The sequence below is a fragment of the Trachemys scripta genome, chromosome 6 (genome assembly GCF_013100865.1).
Source record: "Trachemys scripta elegans isolate TJP31775 chromosome 6, CAS_Tse_1.0, whole genome shotgun sequence".
In the NCBI taxonomy this organism is placed as follows: domain Eukaryota; kingdom Metazoa; phylum Chordata; order Testudines; family Emydidae; genus Trachemys; species Trachemys scripta.
In genome coordinates, this window is record NC_048303.1 from 98,690,235 (window position 1) to 98,706,075 (window position 15,841).

The 15,841-nt window shown below is 39.4% G+C and overlaps 1 protein-coding gene across 1 annotated transcript in view; it reads right to left on the bottom strand.

Moving 5' to 3' along the window:
- The window catches only part of FOCAD (focadhesin), a 194,394-nt gene that overhangs the window by 44,189 nt on the left and 134,364 nt on the right, over positions 1-15,841 (bottom strand). Inside the window, exons 22-24 of the mRNA XM_034774465.1 lie at positions 5,672-5,764; positions 2,478-2,566; positions 193-234 (exon numbers count right to left, since the gene is read on the bottom strand). Of these exons, the coding sequence (XP_034630356.1) occupies positions 193-234; positions 2,478-2,566; positions 5,672-5,764 (224 nt within the window). The remainder of the gene's footprint in view (positions 1-192; positions 235-2,477; positions 2,567-5,671; positions 5,765-15,841) is intronic.

Consider the following 15,841-nt stretch of genomic DNA (forward strand, 5'->3'; position numbering starts at 1 on the left):
CCTATGCCCAATTCTTCAGAAAATGCACCTAGACAACTATACAATGCAGTACATGGAGGAAAAGCTCCTATCATTATACTTGTGGCTATGAGTTGAAATCACATCAATAGGAAATATTGGCTTGCATCACCCACAATGAAAAAAATCCAAAGGAAATCACTCTCTAGCCTCTAATAAAGGAACAATTCTTACTTTGAAGCACCCTTGATAACATCAGTCAGCATGTCTCTGACCCTGCAGAAGAGACAAAAAGTAAAGTTAGCACATTATACTTTACATTGCAGCATGAACTTGTCCATGACGCATTTTCCCTCTAGTCCTCCAATTGACCACTCTATGTTAGCAAACATCACATCCAATACTTATTTTATAAAACTTAGTGTAAACTAGTAAAAATTGTCACATACCATCTTGCATTTTTCACATCCTTAAATCCATTAAAACTGTCCTCTAAAAAGGCTCTTATCTGATTTTATACTACATTGTGGAAAATACAAGTTCATGCAGCAGCCATAAATCTGATCATCTAGCTATTGCAGATAGCTTTCCAGGTCGATGTTCTACGCCCCAGCCTAATAAAATGAAAATATTCTACAATGGAGAACTATAACAATTTATCCAACATTTATTATAGTCCAGAACACAACTATGTGTGCTTAAGCTACCAGGTGGTGCAATAGTCTAAATTTATTGAAATGAAAGATATAGGGTCACTTAGAATACTTTCTATGTTACTGTGATCAATTTACAACACATTACTTGACTTCATTTGTTTAGTTTTGCATTCATATCCACAGGATGAACTGCCATTAATCTTTTATATTGACAAGTTTTTTTTAATATATAAATCCCATACACCACAATTTACAATATGAAGTAGTAAATCTTAACTAGGACTGTCATCCAACCCAAAAAGATATCTATCCTTCAATCAAATTTCTACAACACATAATAAAATGTTTGAAATTGTAGCTATAAAACAAAGTGTATAGGTCACTCATACTTTAAAGAATAAAATCAATGTTTCATTTTAAGCACAATATTTGTTTTTGCACAGTCACTAAAAAAACCCCACCTAAGTTGAAAGCATTTACACTGAATGGCACAACCAATATAATGGTGCAAAAATGCATTAAACAGTAAAATTCAGTATTGCCCTCTCCACTATAGCAAATCTCAAGGTCAGATTTCAGGGCGGGCAATACTGATAAATACCTAATATGTCCTCTGAGTGCTGGCCCCTCCTTTTACCCTCATCTGATCCTGTAAGGTGCACAGCGCCCTCAAATCTCTTTTTAAGTCAATAAGAATTGAGGGTATTCAGCACCTTACAGGACTGAGTCCGTGAGGAAGGGCCTAGAGAGACTCAACCTTACAACTGGGAGCCCAGTTCCTTTGCTGACTTAGCACTTGCATCTGAACCTGCATAAATTTAAATCACTTTTTAAAAAACTGTTAAATTTAATAGCTTAGGTTAAGCAATTACAAACACTGGGGAGAGGAGGTTAAGGCAGATTTTGTTGGTCCCCTGACCTAAAATGCAATTTTGCAAGAATGTCTTCTACTTCCACCCTACCTCAGAAGTTCTAGGAGAGCATACACTTTTCTCTTTATACCTTATGGGATACAGAGGATCAAATACAGTGCCATTGGCAAAAATCTCCTTCAAGAGAAGAGAGAATCAGGCCTATTTTATCTACCATATACTCAGTGCTTAGTTGAATAAAATAACTAAGAAATTACATTTTCCTTATCAAATAAGACTTTATACCAACTCACGGTTTAAATTTATTGTAAGGACCATCCTGACTGTGTATATGTGAATGTGTACACATACATATAAAATACAGAGAGAGAGAGAGAGAAATAAAGACATCTATAACAAACACATGACTAAATCCTCATCTGCTGGAAAAGCAACATAGCTCCATTGACTTCAATGGAACTACACTAATATACAAGAGCTGAAGATTTGGACAAGAGTACACATCTTTAAAAACACACACACACACACACACACACACACACCCTTACACACCCTTAAGTTTTATATTGTGCCCATCATCATGGTATCTGAGAATGCACCCCCAACCTCCCTCCTCCAAGACTGTCTTGTAATGTAAGCTTTGACATGACAAAGTCATACTCAATAAAGACAGCATAATTTTTGTCTCTGTTACTCAATTATGCACTGAGCAAAAGGTTTTCATATAACAGGATATAAAATAACTGCAGTTTTCAATTCCTTCCAGCTACTGTCACTACTGCAAAGGGTTAGCTACCTGTGAATATAAGCATCCTTACCTACACTCTCTTCTCTCCATCTTTTTTAAAATTAGAGATCATATCTGTTTTTTCTCATTAGCACTCATACTGATGATTAAACTTGCAACATTAAAGCCTTTGAAGTATCCCCACCCTTTTGCCCCCCTCACTTGCAGTTACAAGTGATGAGGAGCAGACAGTCATTCTCTTACCAGAGCCAGGCTGTAAATTGTTTGTACTGCACCTCTTCAGGATCCTCTTTTCCATGTTTTAACTGCATCTCCAGCTCTGCCTGTCTCCCCTGCAGAATCACAACATAAATCAGAAGGAGATCTTGCATGGGTAATAATCCTGAGATTTCTGCAGGGAACACTTGTGCAACAGATGTAACCTTTCCCTTGAGATCCATATCATGACTGGACCTAATTGTTCTTGATACTACATCCCATTGTAATATACAATGTATTATGTGAAAGAATTGCAATTTTTGATTCTGGGAAGAGTGGAGTGGTTGCTATAGATAGAAATAATGGCTCCAGCTTCCTAACGATGGAAGGAAACTTATTCCCTCATAACAAAGAAGGATCAACAAACTTGTATCCCACAGGGAAGAAGATTTGGAAACCAACTACCTCAAAGGTACAACAGCAGCAAAACCTATTGTTTACTTAATGCATCATTTAAACCAGAATTTCTCAACCTTTTACTCACTATCCTCTTTGCAATCCTTCATGCCAGTTCTAGCTGTGCCTCAAAGGATGTGTTGTTGGATTCACCACAGTGGTTTATGGGATGCTTTTATGATCTGAGGAGGACTGATTGGAAGGTGTTAGGCAAATCTGTTCAGTAGGAGACTGAGAATGGGTGTCTAGGTTTAGCTTCCACCCCCAAGACAACCACTGATTTTATTAAGTCTTGATGGAAAAAATATATGAGCACAAGCACTGTTTTTCAAACATTCAACATCTTTACGTGGGATAATCATGAAAACTTGAGAACACAAGAGAGTAATCTCTGCAAAATCCAAATGGCATTCACAAAATGTGAATCAGGGCTTGTCTACACAAAGAGTTAGTGCATGGCAAGCCACGGTGTGAATCTTCGGCGAGCTAGCTTGCCACGCACTAACTGACCACGTGGACCCTGCTGCTGCTGCGCACTAGAAGTTCCACAGTGTGCTTAAAAGGGGAGTACGTCAAAGCACACCATGAAACTTCTAGTGCACAACAACAGAATCCATAATATGTTCTGACCCACTTCCATTTCAAGCACACTGTGGAACTGTTAGTGTGTGGCAGCAAGGTCACATGGCCAGCTCGTTTGCTGTAGATTCACATTCTGTCTTACTATGCACTAAAACTCCTTACAAACAAGCACTAAGACTAAATAAAGAAGTCTGATCATAGTAGTTATAGACAGGACCAGGAGTCAGGTCTCCTACGTTCCATTCCCAGCTCTGCCACTGATTCTCTATGATCCAGATTCAGCAGAGCATCTAAACACATCCTCAACTTTAAACACATGCTTAAGTCCATTCCAATTCCACAAGAACCTAAGCATGTATTTGTGCACATTGCTAAGTTCAGGCCTGTATGACCGTAGTCACGGTGGGAATATTTACACTGCAGTTGGGAGCGTGCCTCCCAGCCCCAATAAACAGACTCGAGTGGGGCTTGAGCCGACCTACTAAAAATAGTGAAATGGATGTTGCTGCACCCATGGAGGCTCAGGCTAGCCACTCGAGTGCAAGCTTACTTGACCCCTTGGGTCCGAGCTTGGGTGGCGAGCCGGAGTCTCTGCCCGTGCAGCAACATCCACACTGCTATTATTAGCACCACCTGTCCGCTAGTACAAGATTGTCTACCTGGGCTAGAAGGTTCACTCCCAGCTACAGTGTAAACATACCTTTAAGGCTCAATCCTGCAAGGCACTTAAGCATGTACACATACTCTTAATGGGACTTCTCAAGTGCTTAAAGCAAAACACATACTTACGTGTTTTGCTAGATTGGGTAGAGTGCTCAGCACCTTGCAGGACTGAGCCCTTAGGCGCTCTGTGCCTCAGTCCTCAATATGTAAAATGGGAATATAACTCCCTCACTTCCTCACAGGCATATTATGGTAACTTATATTTGTAAAGTGCTTTGACAGCATCAGATGAAAAGTGCTACAGAAGCATAAGGTATAATTATTATTCTAGTTCTCTGAAAAGAGCAAGTAAATACATGGGAGCAGACTTCAAAGTTACAACGATATGCTTCAATGCTCCAGTAAATGACAGAAAATCCTAGAGAGGATTTCAGAAGCAGAGCTGATAAAAGCTGTTCTTCTCACAAAATCTTAGTGTTCGAGGTAGACGGATGAAAGAAAAGGATAACAAAATATAGGCAACAAGTACTACTCTGTATAGTTAAGACCTAAAATTACTATTTAAAAAGTAGGTTTGCTAGTTCTGTTTTGTAACAAGGCTGTGTTTAAACCTGACATTTTGCTGCTAACTAAAAAGTGATTTGCTTTGAAAATGGTATCTCTAATGGTCCCTCATTCATGTATAAATTCTGTTACATTACCTCACCAAAGACGATACTTCCATGAAACGTTTGGAATTTACTCAGCAGTCTGAGCTGCTCAGACTATGAAAGTGTCCAGTATCACTTGACATACATGGGGAGAAAACATGAATCATCCCTGATAGCAGGACAAAGCCAACCATACATTGCTTTTGACAGGGAAGCTATTTATTGCTACAATTTTATAGATTGGAACCTCTGTGGTCTGGAAATCAGGCTGCATAATCTCACTGGAACAGATTCTCTGGTCAAATTTCCAGTACTTCCTGCTTTGGGGTGGGTCAGAAATACTGCCAGTACAGTCTCTCTTATAATACGACAGCATTTCTCTTTCTAGTCCTGACTGAAACAAAGGATTACAAAGAGAAAGGGTGGGTGTGGGTGTGGGTGGAGAAAAAAGACTTATATGAAACTTTTTTTTTTTTTGGAAGGGGAGCTCCGTTTCTTTTCTATCCAGATTGTCCCACTCTCCAGTATTTTCTTACAATTCCTTTCAGTAATGAATAATTTATTAAAATTCAAGGTCAGAGCCGAAATTCTAACAGTGATACACAGTCTGAACCATTGACTCCAGTGGGACTCTGAACAGGAGTAAGCCTAGGGGTGTCAATTCTTGAGCAGGATTTTGCACCAGACCTGTGCAAAATTTGCCTTCATCAGACGCTGGCTGTGGCTGAACTCTTATCAACCTTTAACCTGAAGACTTGCCTTATGTTTATTTAATTTTCTTGCATTCAAGTTGAAATGCAAAGTCTTTCTAAAAAAATTTTGATATTTGCAGGGAAGTCCTTGATTGTAAAACTGAAAATACACAAAACACCACACAACTCAAATTACCTGTAAAACTGCATGGTATGTTCTACTCATAAATCCCAGCCAGCACTGAGGAAGAAGGAGAGAGCGGTGCCATTCAGAAGGCTGGATACTAACCTGCATGACAAACCGAACAGGACTTACGTTATATTAGAATTAATTTAACAAGAATGTTATTTACATCCATCGCTAGCATTTTAAGAATAAAGACAAATGATCTTTTTTGTACTGTACTTAACTGTCCAAAGAAAAATAAAATACTAAAGCTAAAGACAATCTAGCTAACTGAAGGAGTACTTGAAAGTTTTTGAATAGAATAGTATTAAGTTTAATGGGTCAAACTCTGCTTCAGCCACACAATTGAAATGCCACTGAATTCAATTACAATTTCTGCAGTGTCATGCAAGTTATAGTGCTTTACAAGCATAAGACAATGTTCATATGCTCCGAAGAGTTTACAAATTAATGGGCTGATCCTACAAACACCCAAGTACAATACTCACTGCTATGATTAGTTTACAGCAGCACTTAGATACTATGCTGATGGATGCTATTTCAATATTCAAATGTTACTGAATTGATAAATTGATCCGAGTGAGGTCAGTGCATTATTCCCAATAGGAAGCACTACACTTAATAGCCGTTGGCAGGTTTGGGCCCTAAACTAAACATATAACAAACAAGGGATGCAACAGAATAGAGTGATTTAGTTTGTTTTTATTTGCAATTGTGGTTTGGCTTGATAGTTCGAAATTCGTTTGTTTTTTCTTTAAATTCAAGTTCTATTTTAGAAGTGCTATGTTACACACAAGAACAGAAGTAAATGACAAAAATGGAAATTAGTTGTGGCAGGTTAATCAAAGTAGCGAGTTTTAAGGAGGGATGGAAGGTGGGGTTATTAGTCAAGGTAGCTGCAGTCGGGCAACAGAGTAGATTTGGACCCAATCTTTATAGACAAGCATTTTTTTTAAACAAAGGAATTTATCTAGGAAATATTCTAGCTTAAAACTCAGACTGGAAATTTCACAGCTGAAATCAAGACAAGATAAGTGGTCTTAATAACAACAACTTCATTTTCTACCCATTGGTAAATTGGTATCCGGCTGTTCATTTCCGCAGAGCCTGCCTCTGGTAACCATTTGTGCAGCTTAACAACAGTTTGTTTACTAAAGCTGTTGTACTGCACCAGAAACTAGCTAGCTACACTGTAATGGGATTGCTCAAGTGTTCAGAACTAAGCATATGCTTAAGTGCTTTGATGAACTGGGGCCTAAATTTACAGAATCATAAGCCCCAATCATAGGTAAAACATAGCAATGAAAAATTCTTGCCAAAGAAACTGGAATAATTTAATTATGTTGGGGTATCATTAAAAGCAACTAAATATCAAGACCCCAAAACCACAAGCACCTCAAAATCTGTAACAGAAAAAAACCTGACAAGGTTTGGAAATACACAAATACAAGGTTCTGGAGTTTGAGTAATAAAAATCCCCTAACATGTTTACAGAAGATAAAGAAATGCTAACATTAAAGAATCATAGAGTACCCACCACCCCATCCCTCAATAGATTTAATGGTAGAAGGGTAACACATGTATACACATACGCACACTCAAAGAGAAATAAAAATGAAGGATTGTTAATTATAAGATTAAGAGCTTTGAAACCTTTTTTTAAATTACGGATAGTGAATGAGTATAGATAAGGTAACATTTAGGTCAAGACCTTACCTGACCTGAGTGTGTTTTTGCCAATTCTTTTTGATATAGATTGCTGATTTGTTTAAATTTATATTGTTGCTGGCAAGATCAATAGTGTATCATACTGGAAGTAGTAACTAAGAGGTACAAAAACAAGTAATGATAATTAACCCCCACACACACCTTTTTCCGGCTGACTCAGGATAACATGACCCAAAAACACCAAAGCCAGCAGGAAAAATGCAGAAGTTGCATAAAGTTTGGACATGCGTAATGTACGGGTTACATAAAAAAAAAAATCAAGTGGTGATATGCTAAAAGCCAACTGGATAAAAATTAAATAATTTGTAATATGAGGATTTATAAGGATCCAAGTGAACATGGGCCCAAACTGGAGAAACACTGCACCAGAAACTGAAGGATGGGACTGAAGGACCAGACCAGGAGACCAGGGGAGGCAATGGAAGGACTTCTCAGTGCCCTTTAATGTGGTAACTTGGGCCCATTTACCTATTCTGTCTTGTCTATCTTAAATTTATGACCAGACACTAAGTAACAGTAATTCTGTCTGAAACTGTATAAATAAAGGAGAAAATTGATTAAGCCTAAATTGGGTTTACTTCTGACTCAGTTTCCCACCCTACATACCCAATCATCAAGACCCTTAGACTCCTCTGAATGACATTTTTAATAAAAATGAACATTAAAGAAATTTTGGTTTGTTAGAATTTATAAGCTTATTAGAAAGGAGTTTACTAAACAAGCAGATAAAATACTAAAAAACTAAATGATACAATACTTTTCTCTCTCTGTTTAGCAGCTTAATTATAACAACATTTTATTAAAAGAAGATGGAGGATCACGGTTTGGTTCCCTCACTACCACCTTTTTAACAGCAGTGTTTTCCGGACCACAACAAAAGCAAGCTCTGTAATTTAAATGACTGCTGTGCATTGTTATGTCTCACAATATTCCATGGTGGTCAGAAAAAATTAGTTTTTGTTGCTGCTAGTGTCCAATTATGTCTACTGTCTGCCTTTATCAAAAACATAAAAAATTGTCATGACAGCCATTGGAGTCCACTGGAAACAAGTTATTTAATATCAGAGGTTTCCAGAGTAATACATTTTTAATAAAGGAAAAGGAAACATGTCAGGCAGGGTGAGATGGGATATATTTCCATATCCATTTTTTAAGGTCTATACTTTTCACTTTTAAATTAAAAGAACATGCCAGATTCTCTGTTACACATACCAACACCAGGCACGTCATACCTAGTCTAAAGCCTACCTACAGTAAACAATGCTGTGAGGCTTAATCCCAGAAAGTTATTATTACTCTTTCTGCTTACACAGACTGTAGCCACTGCTCAACATGAAAAGCATTCCAAAGTTGGTGAACCCAAACACCTCCTTTCTACACTATTGGCACATCCATTGGTCTTCTCCTCGCCTTAGGCATGGAAAGCATAACCAAGATAAGTACCTGAGTTCAACTACATCATCATTTATCTTCTCACGTCCCTGAAGTTGTCCTTGATTCTTTTGTATTTCCCTTTTCTTATGTCGTTAGTTTCCTCATGGACTACAAAAAGGGGATGTTATCCTTTATTTTTTAAAAACAATGCCCACACAAAAGCTGAGTGCCTTGCCAATAATCAGACTTACAATAACCACTGGCAAAATTAATATTAAAACACAAATAAATTAACTCCAACAGCCAGCAGTTTTAAATAATCAAATGGAGATAACAAAAAAGGAAAAACTCCAGAAAAGCCTCTTACCTCCAAAACATACCCTCATTCTTCCCCCAAACAAACAACGCCCTACCTCAGTATTAATAAAGATGCTATTTGTCTGTCTTGTCACATCTCTGATCTTGTCTCTTCCTCATTAGAGGATCACCAATCAGTCTAGTTTATCTTTCTTCTCCAGTGGCTCTCTTTAAATAATTATTTATTTTGAGTTCTGGCTTGATGTCTGTCTTTAGTCTCTTCTCAATATGATCCCCTTCAAATTCTTCATAGGGAGAGAGAGAATAGCTATTTCCTTCCATGTTAATATTTTCTTCCATCATCTTCCTCCAACTTGATCTCATTTGTGGTCTCAGTCTGCTGCATCTTTGTGATTTATCCTGTTCAACTTCCCTGGTTTCCCTTAATTTCAACTGCAGTCCTTCCACCTTGTCTTCTAGTGTAGAAATCAGCTATATAGCCCTGCTTGATTCTGTGCTGACTGAAGCAAAAGGGGAAACCCAAACTGACTTAAATGAGAGTAAGAGCAGGCCTTTATAATCCTCTATGTTTTCATGGAGGAGGAACAGCAATGCTGTTCGTAATGTGCTTTGATATGTTTGAATCAAAAGCACTACTGAAGCATAATGAATTATCAGCAGAATATAGTGCCTTCCAACTGTAAATCATCTTTGTGCACCAGCATCATGTTGTCAGAGTTCTCTGAATAAAGTTGCTTGAAGAGTGTTCAGTGAAAAAAGCCCAGCATATATTGGATTTTTTTCAAAAAAAAAAATCTGTGAAACTGCCTTCGCTTTGTGGAAATATTCTGTATTTAAAAATATTAAACATATATTACTTTGAATAACTCTCAGTCTCTGTTGAGAATCTGCAAGAGAGTCAGGGATGATGTTCTTTACTCTTGCTCAGAAGTCGGACACTCAAGTCAAATGGCTTTGTTTCTGTTCCCTCGCTTGATGACCATAGCTTTTTATAAAGAGCCCTGGTGGATTTAATACACTCAACATTGGATGTACCATCCTGATGACCTCTGAAACGTTGTGGATTTATAAGTACTAACAGGCTTGGATGATGCTGGATCAAACTAGAGCCCTAATACTAGCAAATTCTTTGTGAATATGTAATTTTGGTATTCGACCATGGGACAGGTCTTTTGGAGCCCCTGCAAGGGATCATGGAGCTCTGCCACACCCTGCTCCAGTGGTGTTCTTAGGAAGGTCCTGCCAAGCCAGGCAGCCTGAAGTTTTGAGGAGAATTCCCAGCTTAGATTTCAGCAGCAGCTCAGGTAGACACTACCAGCAGGGAGCCAGCTACATGCAGCTCACTCTAGTTAGGCTTAACACCTTAAAATAAGGGTGTTTTCTCTGTCAGATGAGACACAAGCAAAGAAGTTGTGCAGGGAGCTCTGGGAAAATACAGGAGAAGCTACCCTCTATAATTTTGTACTTTTCTGGGTTTGTATTTTTTTAGTTAGCTATTTGTAAAAGTGAGAGGCAAGAATGCAGCTACAGACTTCTGTAAAACTGGTGTCAATTTGGGTAAAACCAGAAGCCATGCAATAAAACCCAAGCCAGAGAGGGGATTTGGATACATTTTCTCTCTCAGCATTTGCCCTGCTATGGACCATCCTTTGTGAACAGTGTTCATTCATCCACTGCAGATACATAGCCAGCAGAGGGCACATGTGCCATTTTATGAGAATAGCAAAATAAACCCTATTAATTTTGTATGTTTCTTGGCAATATGAACTTAGGATAATACTGTCTAGGCACGAAAGAGCATACTAGAACTAGTTTGGGCTATTGTTCTGAATTTTCCAACCTTTATATATATCCCAAATATAACTCCTAATGTTACAGGACATTAGGCTGCATAAACCCTTTAAATTATGTGATTATACTGTAACCAAACCAGCACAAAAATGAGCATGGGGTGATCTTCCCTGTGTTTCACAAAGACACATTTCATCATGGTACAAACTGAAGAGCTTACTTAGATTGTAAATTCTTTGGAGCAGGGACTGTTTGTCATTATGTGTGTGTGCATGGTGCCTAAGCATCATCATCATCTAGTATTTGTATTGTGATGGTGCCTAGGAGTAAAGCCCTGTGTGGGACTTTTTTTAATCTCGTTCCCACTATTATGACAGTGAGTCCTGCAGGACCTGTAGGATCCAAGTCCCACTGCAGGGCTCTACGCTAGTCCTGCACAGGACTCCACCTAGGAGCCTCAGTCATGGACCAGGACCCCATTGTGCTAGGTGCTGTACAAACACAACAAAAAGGTGGTCCCTGCTTCAAAGAATTTACAATCCAAGTGGGCCCCAAACCTCACTGCAGTTTGTAGCAATATCCCAAAACAAATAATCATAATAATACATAATAATGCTAAACAATTTGGTTCTAATAGGCCTTCTTTGTTTTAAAGACACTCCAGCAATCAGGAATTAAAATGCCACTGTTCACTGTACTTTTGTACCAAAAGAAGACTCCTTCAGATACCATTTATATGTAACAAACACAGTCCACTTCATCTCCATTAAGGAAATAAAAGATTAGTAGCTGGGTAAATGCTTAACAGCTTTAATGCATCTAACCCAAAGCATACATTTACAGAACCATCAAAACATATGGGCCATGATGTGAACATATGTGACTATTCCTACTGATTCATTTTCATAATAAAGACAAGTGAAGCCTAAAAGGGATTATTCCCTGTAAGCCCATCCTAGATAATGATTCCAAACTGCTGAAACAGTAGCAGGTAATTATTGGCCATTCTAGCCCAAGTGATAGCGATAAACCTTAAGAGATTTCTTGCACAACACCAGCCAAGATGCATGGTGAGGTGTTATTTAGAAAATAATAAAGTAGATACACATGATTTAAGTGACCTTTGACCAATATTACTACAGTAACTCGAATGTTCTTTCAAAGGCACATTGCCAAGCTTCCTTTACCAAACAATAAAACAGTGCTCAAACACTTGCGAGGGAGAGACAAGCTGCTCCTTCAAGTCACTAGTGACCAGTAAAGGGCAATACGATACTTCAAACACACCACTGTTTATTGAAGGCATGTTCTGCTTCCCATGAGAAACCAGCTCAAATAACATGGGGAAAAAAATATCCCTGCATCTTAATCTACTCTTGTTGACAGATATTATACCTACATCCAATGCCTCAGCTAAGATAGCATCTAGGAGACAAACAGTAACAGCCTAATCCCTTAAGATTTAATAGCAAATTACCATTGTGCTATTGTTATAGTTACATTTAAACTGCAGCTAAAAACTGTTTTGTTTTGTTTTTACTTGTTTTTGTTTTATAAATACTTGAGCACATGGAACGATTTACATAATATTCTCTCTCTTCGGATACACAACCTATACCTTTTGCTCAGATATGCACACACACAGAGCAGAACCTCGTTAATCTATACATTGGATAAGTCTCACAACAAACTTGGTGGCCTCAAGCCCCACTTCTCATCACAAATTTGGAACTTGATTTTCAAAAAAAACCACATGCAAAAATACAAATGTAATTACACAACTTATTTTCCACATACAATTACTGCAATTCCCCAAGTAAATATTCACAGTGGTGAGCCCAGAATAAGTCCCTAGAAAGTGACAAACCTGAGTGTGCCACTGTGGTCATTACACTGATAACCTCTAATCCTTAATCAATTAGATGACCACAGAGCACTATTTGGTTGATCTTTTCAATAAAGGATCAAATAAATTAATATTTGCTGCCCCCAAATTAACCTTGATTTTAAGTCTTTTCATTAATGTTAGCTAAGGGCTGTGTCCTTGGAGGTGCTATAATGCTAAGTAGCATGCTTCACAGGTTTGACCAGGGGTCGGCAACCTTTCAGAAGTGGTGTGCCGAGTCTTCATATATTAACTCTAATTTAAGGTTTCGCGTGCCAGTAATACATTTTAACATTTTTAGAAGGTCTCTTTCTATAAGTCTATAATAGAAGTCTCTTTCTATAAGTCTATAATATAGAACTAAACTATTGTTGTATGTAAAGTAAATAAGGTTTTTAAAATGTTTAAGAAGCTTCATTTAAAATTAAATTAAAATGCAGAGCACCCAAGGACCAGTGACCAGGACCTGGGCAGTGTAAGAGCCACTGAAAATCAGCTCGCGTGCCGCCTTCGGCACCCATGCCATAGGTTGCCTACCTCTGGGTTAGACTCTAAGCACTTTCGTTAGTAAAATACTACAGTTATTTTGAATAAGAGAGTCACATGAGGTAGAGAAAACAGAGAAAGTTCCTGGTAGAGTCCGGCAACTTCGTAGATATCCGCTTTACATCTGCAGATATGCATTTTGTATCCATGCAGGGCTGTATGTATATACTGTGTGCTTCAGGTAAGGGTACCATGCTTGTCTGGGCCATGTCGGGACTATGAGGATAACCTTGGCCCTGTCTGTTCGCATCTTGTGTATCACATGTGATATAAGTCGAATCAGTAGAAAGGCATACAAGTTGCGCCTCCCCCGTGATCGTGGTCCCAGTCTCACATGCATACAGAATGTTGCGCATGTGCAGTTCGTTGGGGATGCAAACAAGTCGATAATGGGAATGTGCCACCGGTTGAAGATTGATTTCAGAACCTCGTCATTCATCTCCCATTCGTGGTCTTGGGAGAAGTACCTGCTGAGTGTGTCCACCATCGCATTCTGACACCCGGGTAGGTAGGATGCCAAGATGTTTATGTTGTGTTGTATGCACCAGTTCCATAGTTTCATGGCTTCGGTGCATAGCGAGTGTGAACAAGCTCCTCCTTGGCGGTTGATGTAAAACATGCATGCAATATTGTCAGTCATGATGCGAATGGACTTGTTCTTTATATGTTCTTTATATGCAGGCACTGCGGACTACATGCTGCTCTAGTAAGTTGATGTGTAACTGAGTCTCCACCAGAGACCATTTGCCTTGAATCGTGTGTTGATTCATATGTGTGCCCCAACCTATCAGTGAGGCATCTGTGGTGATCATGATTGATGGGTCTTCCAGTTGATGCCTATACAAATGTTTTGTAGTCTTGTCCACCATGGTAAAGAGTCCAGGACATTGGGTGGTACTGCGAGTCATTTGTGTATGCTGTTTGCTGGGTATGTATACTGTGCTTAACCAGCCCTGTAGGCACCGCATATGTAGTCTTGTGTGTCATACCATGAATGTTGTGGCTGCCATGTGTCCTAGTAGTTGCAGGACAGTACAAGTCTGTATTTGGGGGTTGGCTCATACCTCGGAGATAAGCTTTGTGAGAGTTGTGAATCTGGCTGGGGGCAGGGATGCCTTGGCTTCTATGGCATTGAGGTGTGCCCCAATGAAGTCCAGTTCTTGGACCAGGATTACAGTCCATTTCCGTTCGTTTATTTGTAACCCTAGCTCCCAGAACAGTGTGATAGTGGTCTGGACTGCATCCATTGTTTCTTGTCAAGTTGGGCCTTTGAGAAGGCAATCGTACAGGTAGGAGAAGTTCATAATTCCCTGTTTGCATAGAAATGCTGCTACCACAGCTAGGGTTTTGGAGAAAACTCTTGGTGGAGTGGATAGGCCGAATGGTAGTACTCTGCTGGAAGTGTTACTGTCCTACCATGAAATGCAGAAATTTCCTGTGAGCAGGATGAATGGTGATATGGAAATAAGAATCTTGGAGATTGAGGGCTCCCTGTTGCAGCCCTGGAAGAATCATGCCCAATGTGACCATTTTGAACTTTTGGGAGCGTACAAACTTGTTGAGCTTCCTTAAGTCCAGGATAAGTCTCCATCGCCCGTTCTTCTTCTGGGTCAGGAAATAATGGGCGTAGAATCCCTTCCCTATGAATTGTGATGGAACTTATTCCACGGCACCTAGTTGTAGAAGATGATCAACTTCTTGTCATAACAGGTGCTTGTGAGAAGGTTCCTGAAGAGGGACGTGGAAGGGAGTAGGGTAGGTGATCGGGAGGTAAAGGGGATAGTATATCCCAACCTATTTCTAAAATCCATTGGTCCGATGTTATTGAGGCTCAGATGTGATAAAAAATGGAGAAGTCAATGACCAAAAATTGGGGACGGGTCAGGCATAGGTGCTGTCTTGTGAGGGAGGTTGTTCAAACCCTCGACCAACTTTTCAAAATTGTGGTTTTGGAGGAGCCGATTGGGAAGTGGGCGCCTGTGACTGGGGCATTCGTCGACACTGTGAACGTTGCCATTGATTGTTGTAAGGCTGATGTTGTTGCCGGCTGTTAGAGGAGTCTCTAAGTCTCTGATACGGCTGGTACCTTCTCTTCACAGGTGGGATATATGTCCCCAAAGTGCGGAGGGTGGCCCGAGAGTCCTTCATCGAATGAAACACCTCATCAGTTTACTTTGAAAAAAGCTTTTCTCGATTGAAAGGTAGGTCTTCTACCTTTGTTTGGAGTTCCTTGGGTATACCTGTGGCCAGGATGCCCAGCACATTACTACGACTCTGGCCGTGGTTCTGGCTGCCATATCCACGGTGTTTAGTGACCCAGTAGGGCTGTTTTGGCTATCAGTTGACCCTCCTTGATGATGGCTTGAAATTGTGACTGTTTCTCCTCTGGGAGCTCTGCTGTGAACGAGCTAAGTTTCCTGTAGTCATCGTAGTCGTATTTTGCCAACAATGCAGAATAATTGGCCACTCTGAATTGTAGGGTGCCTGAAGAGTACACTTTACGCCCAAACAGGTCTAGTCTCTTGTGCTCTTTCTCC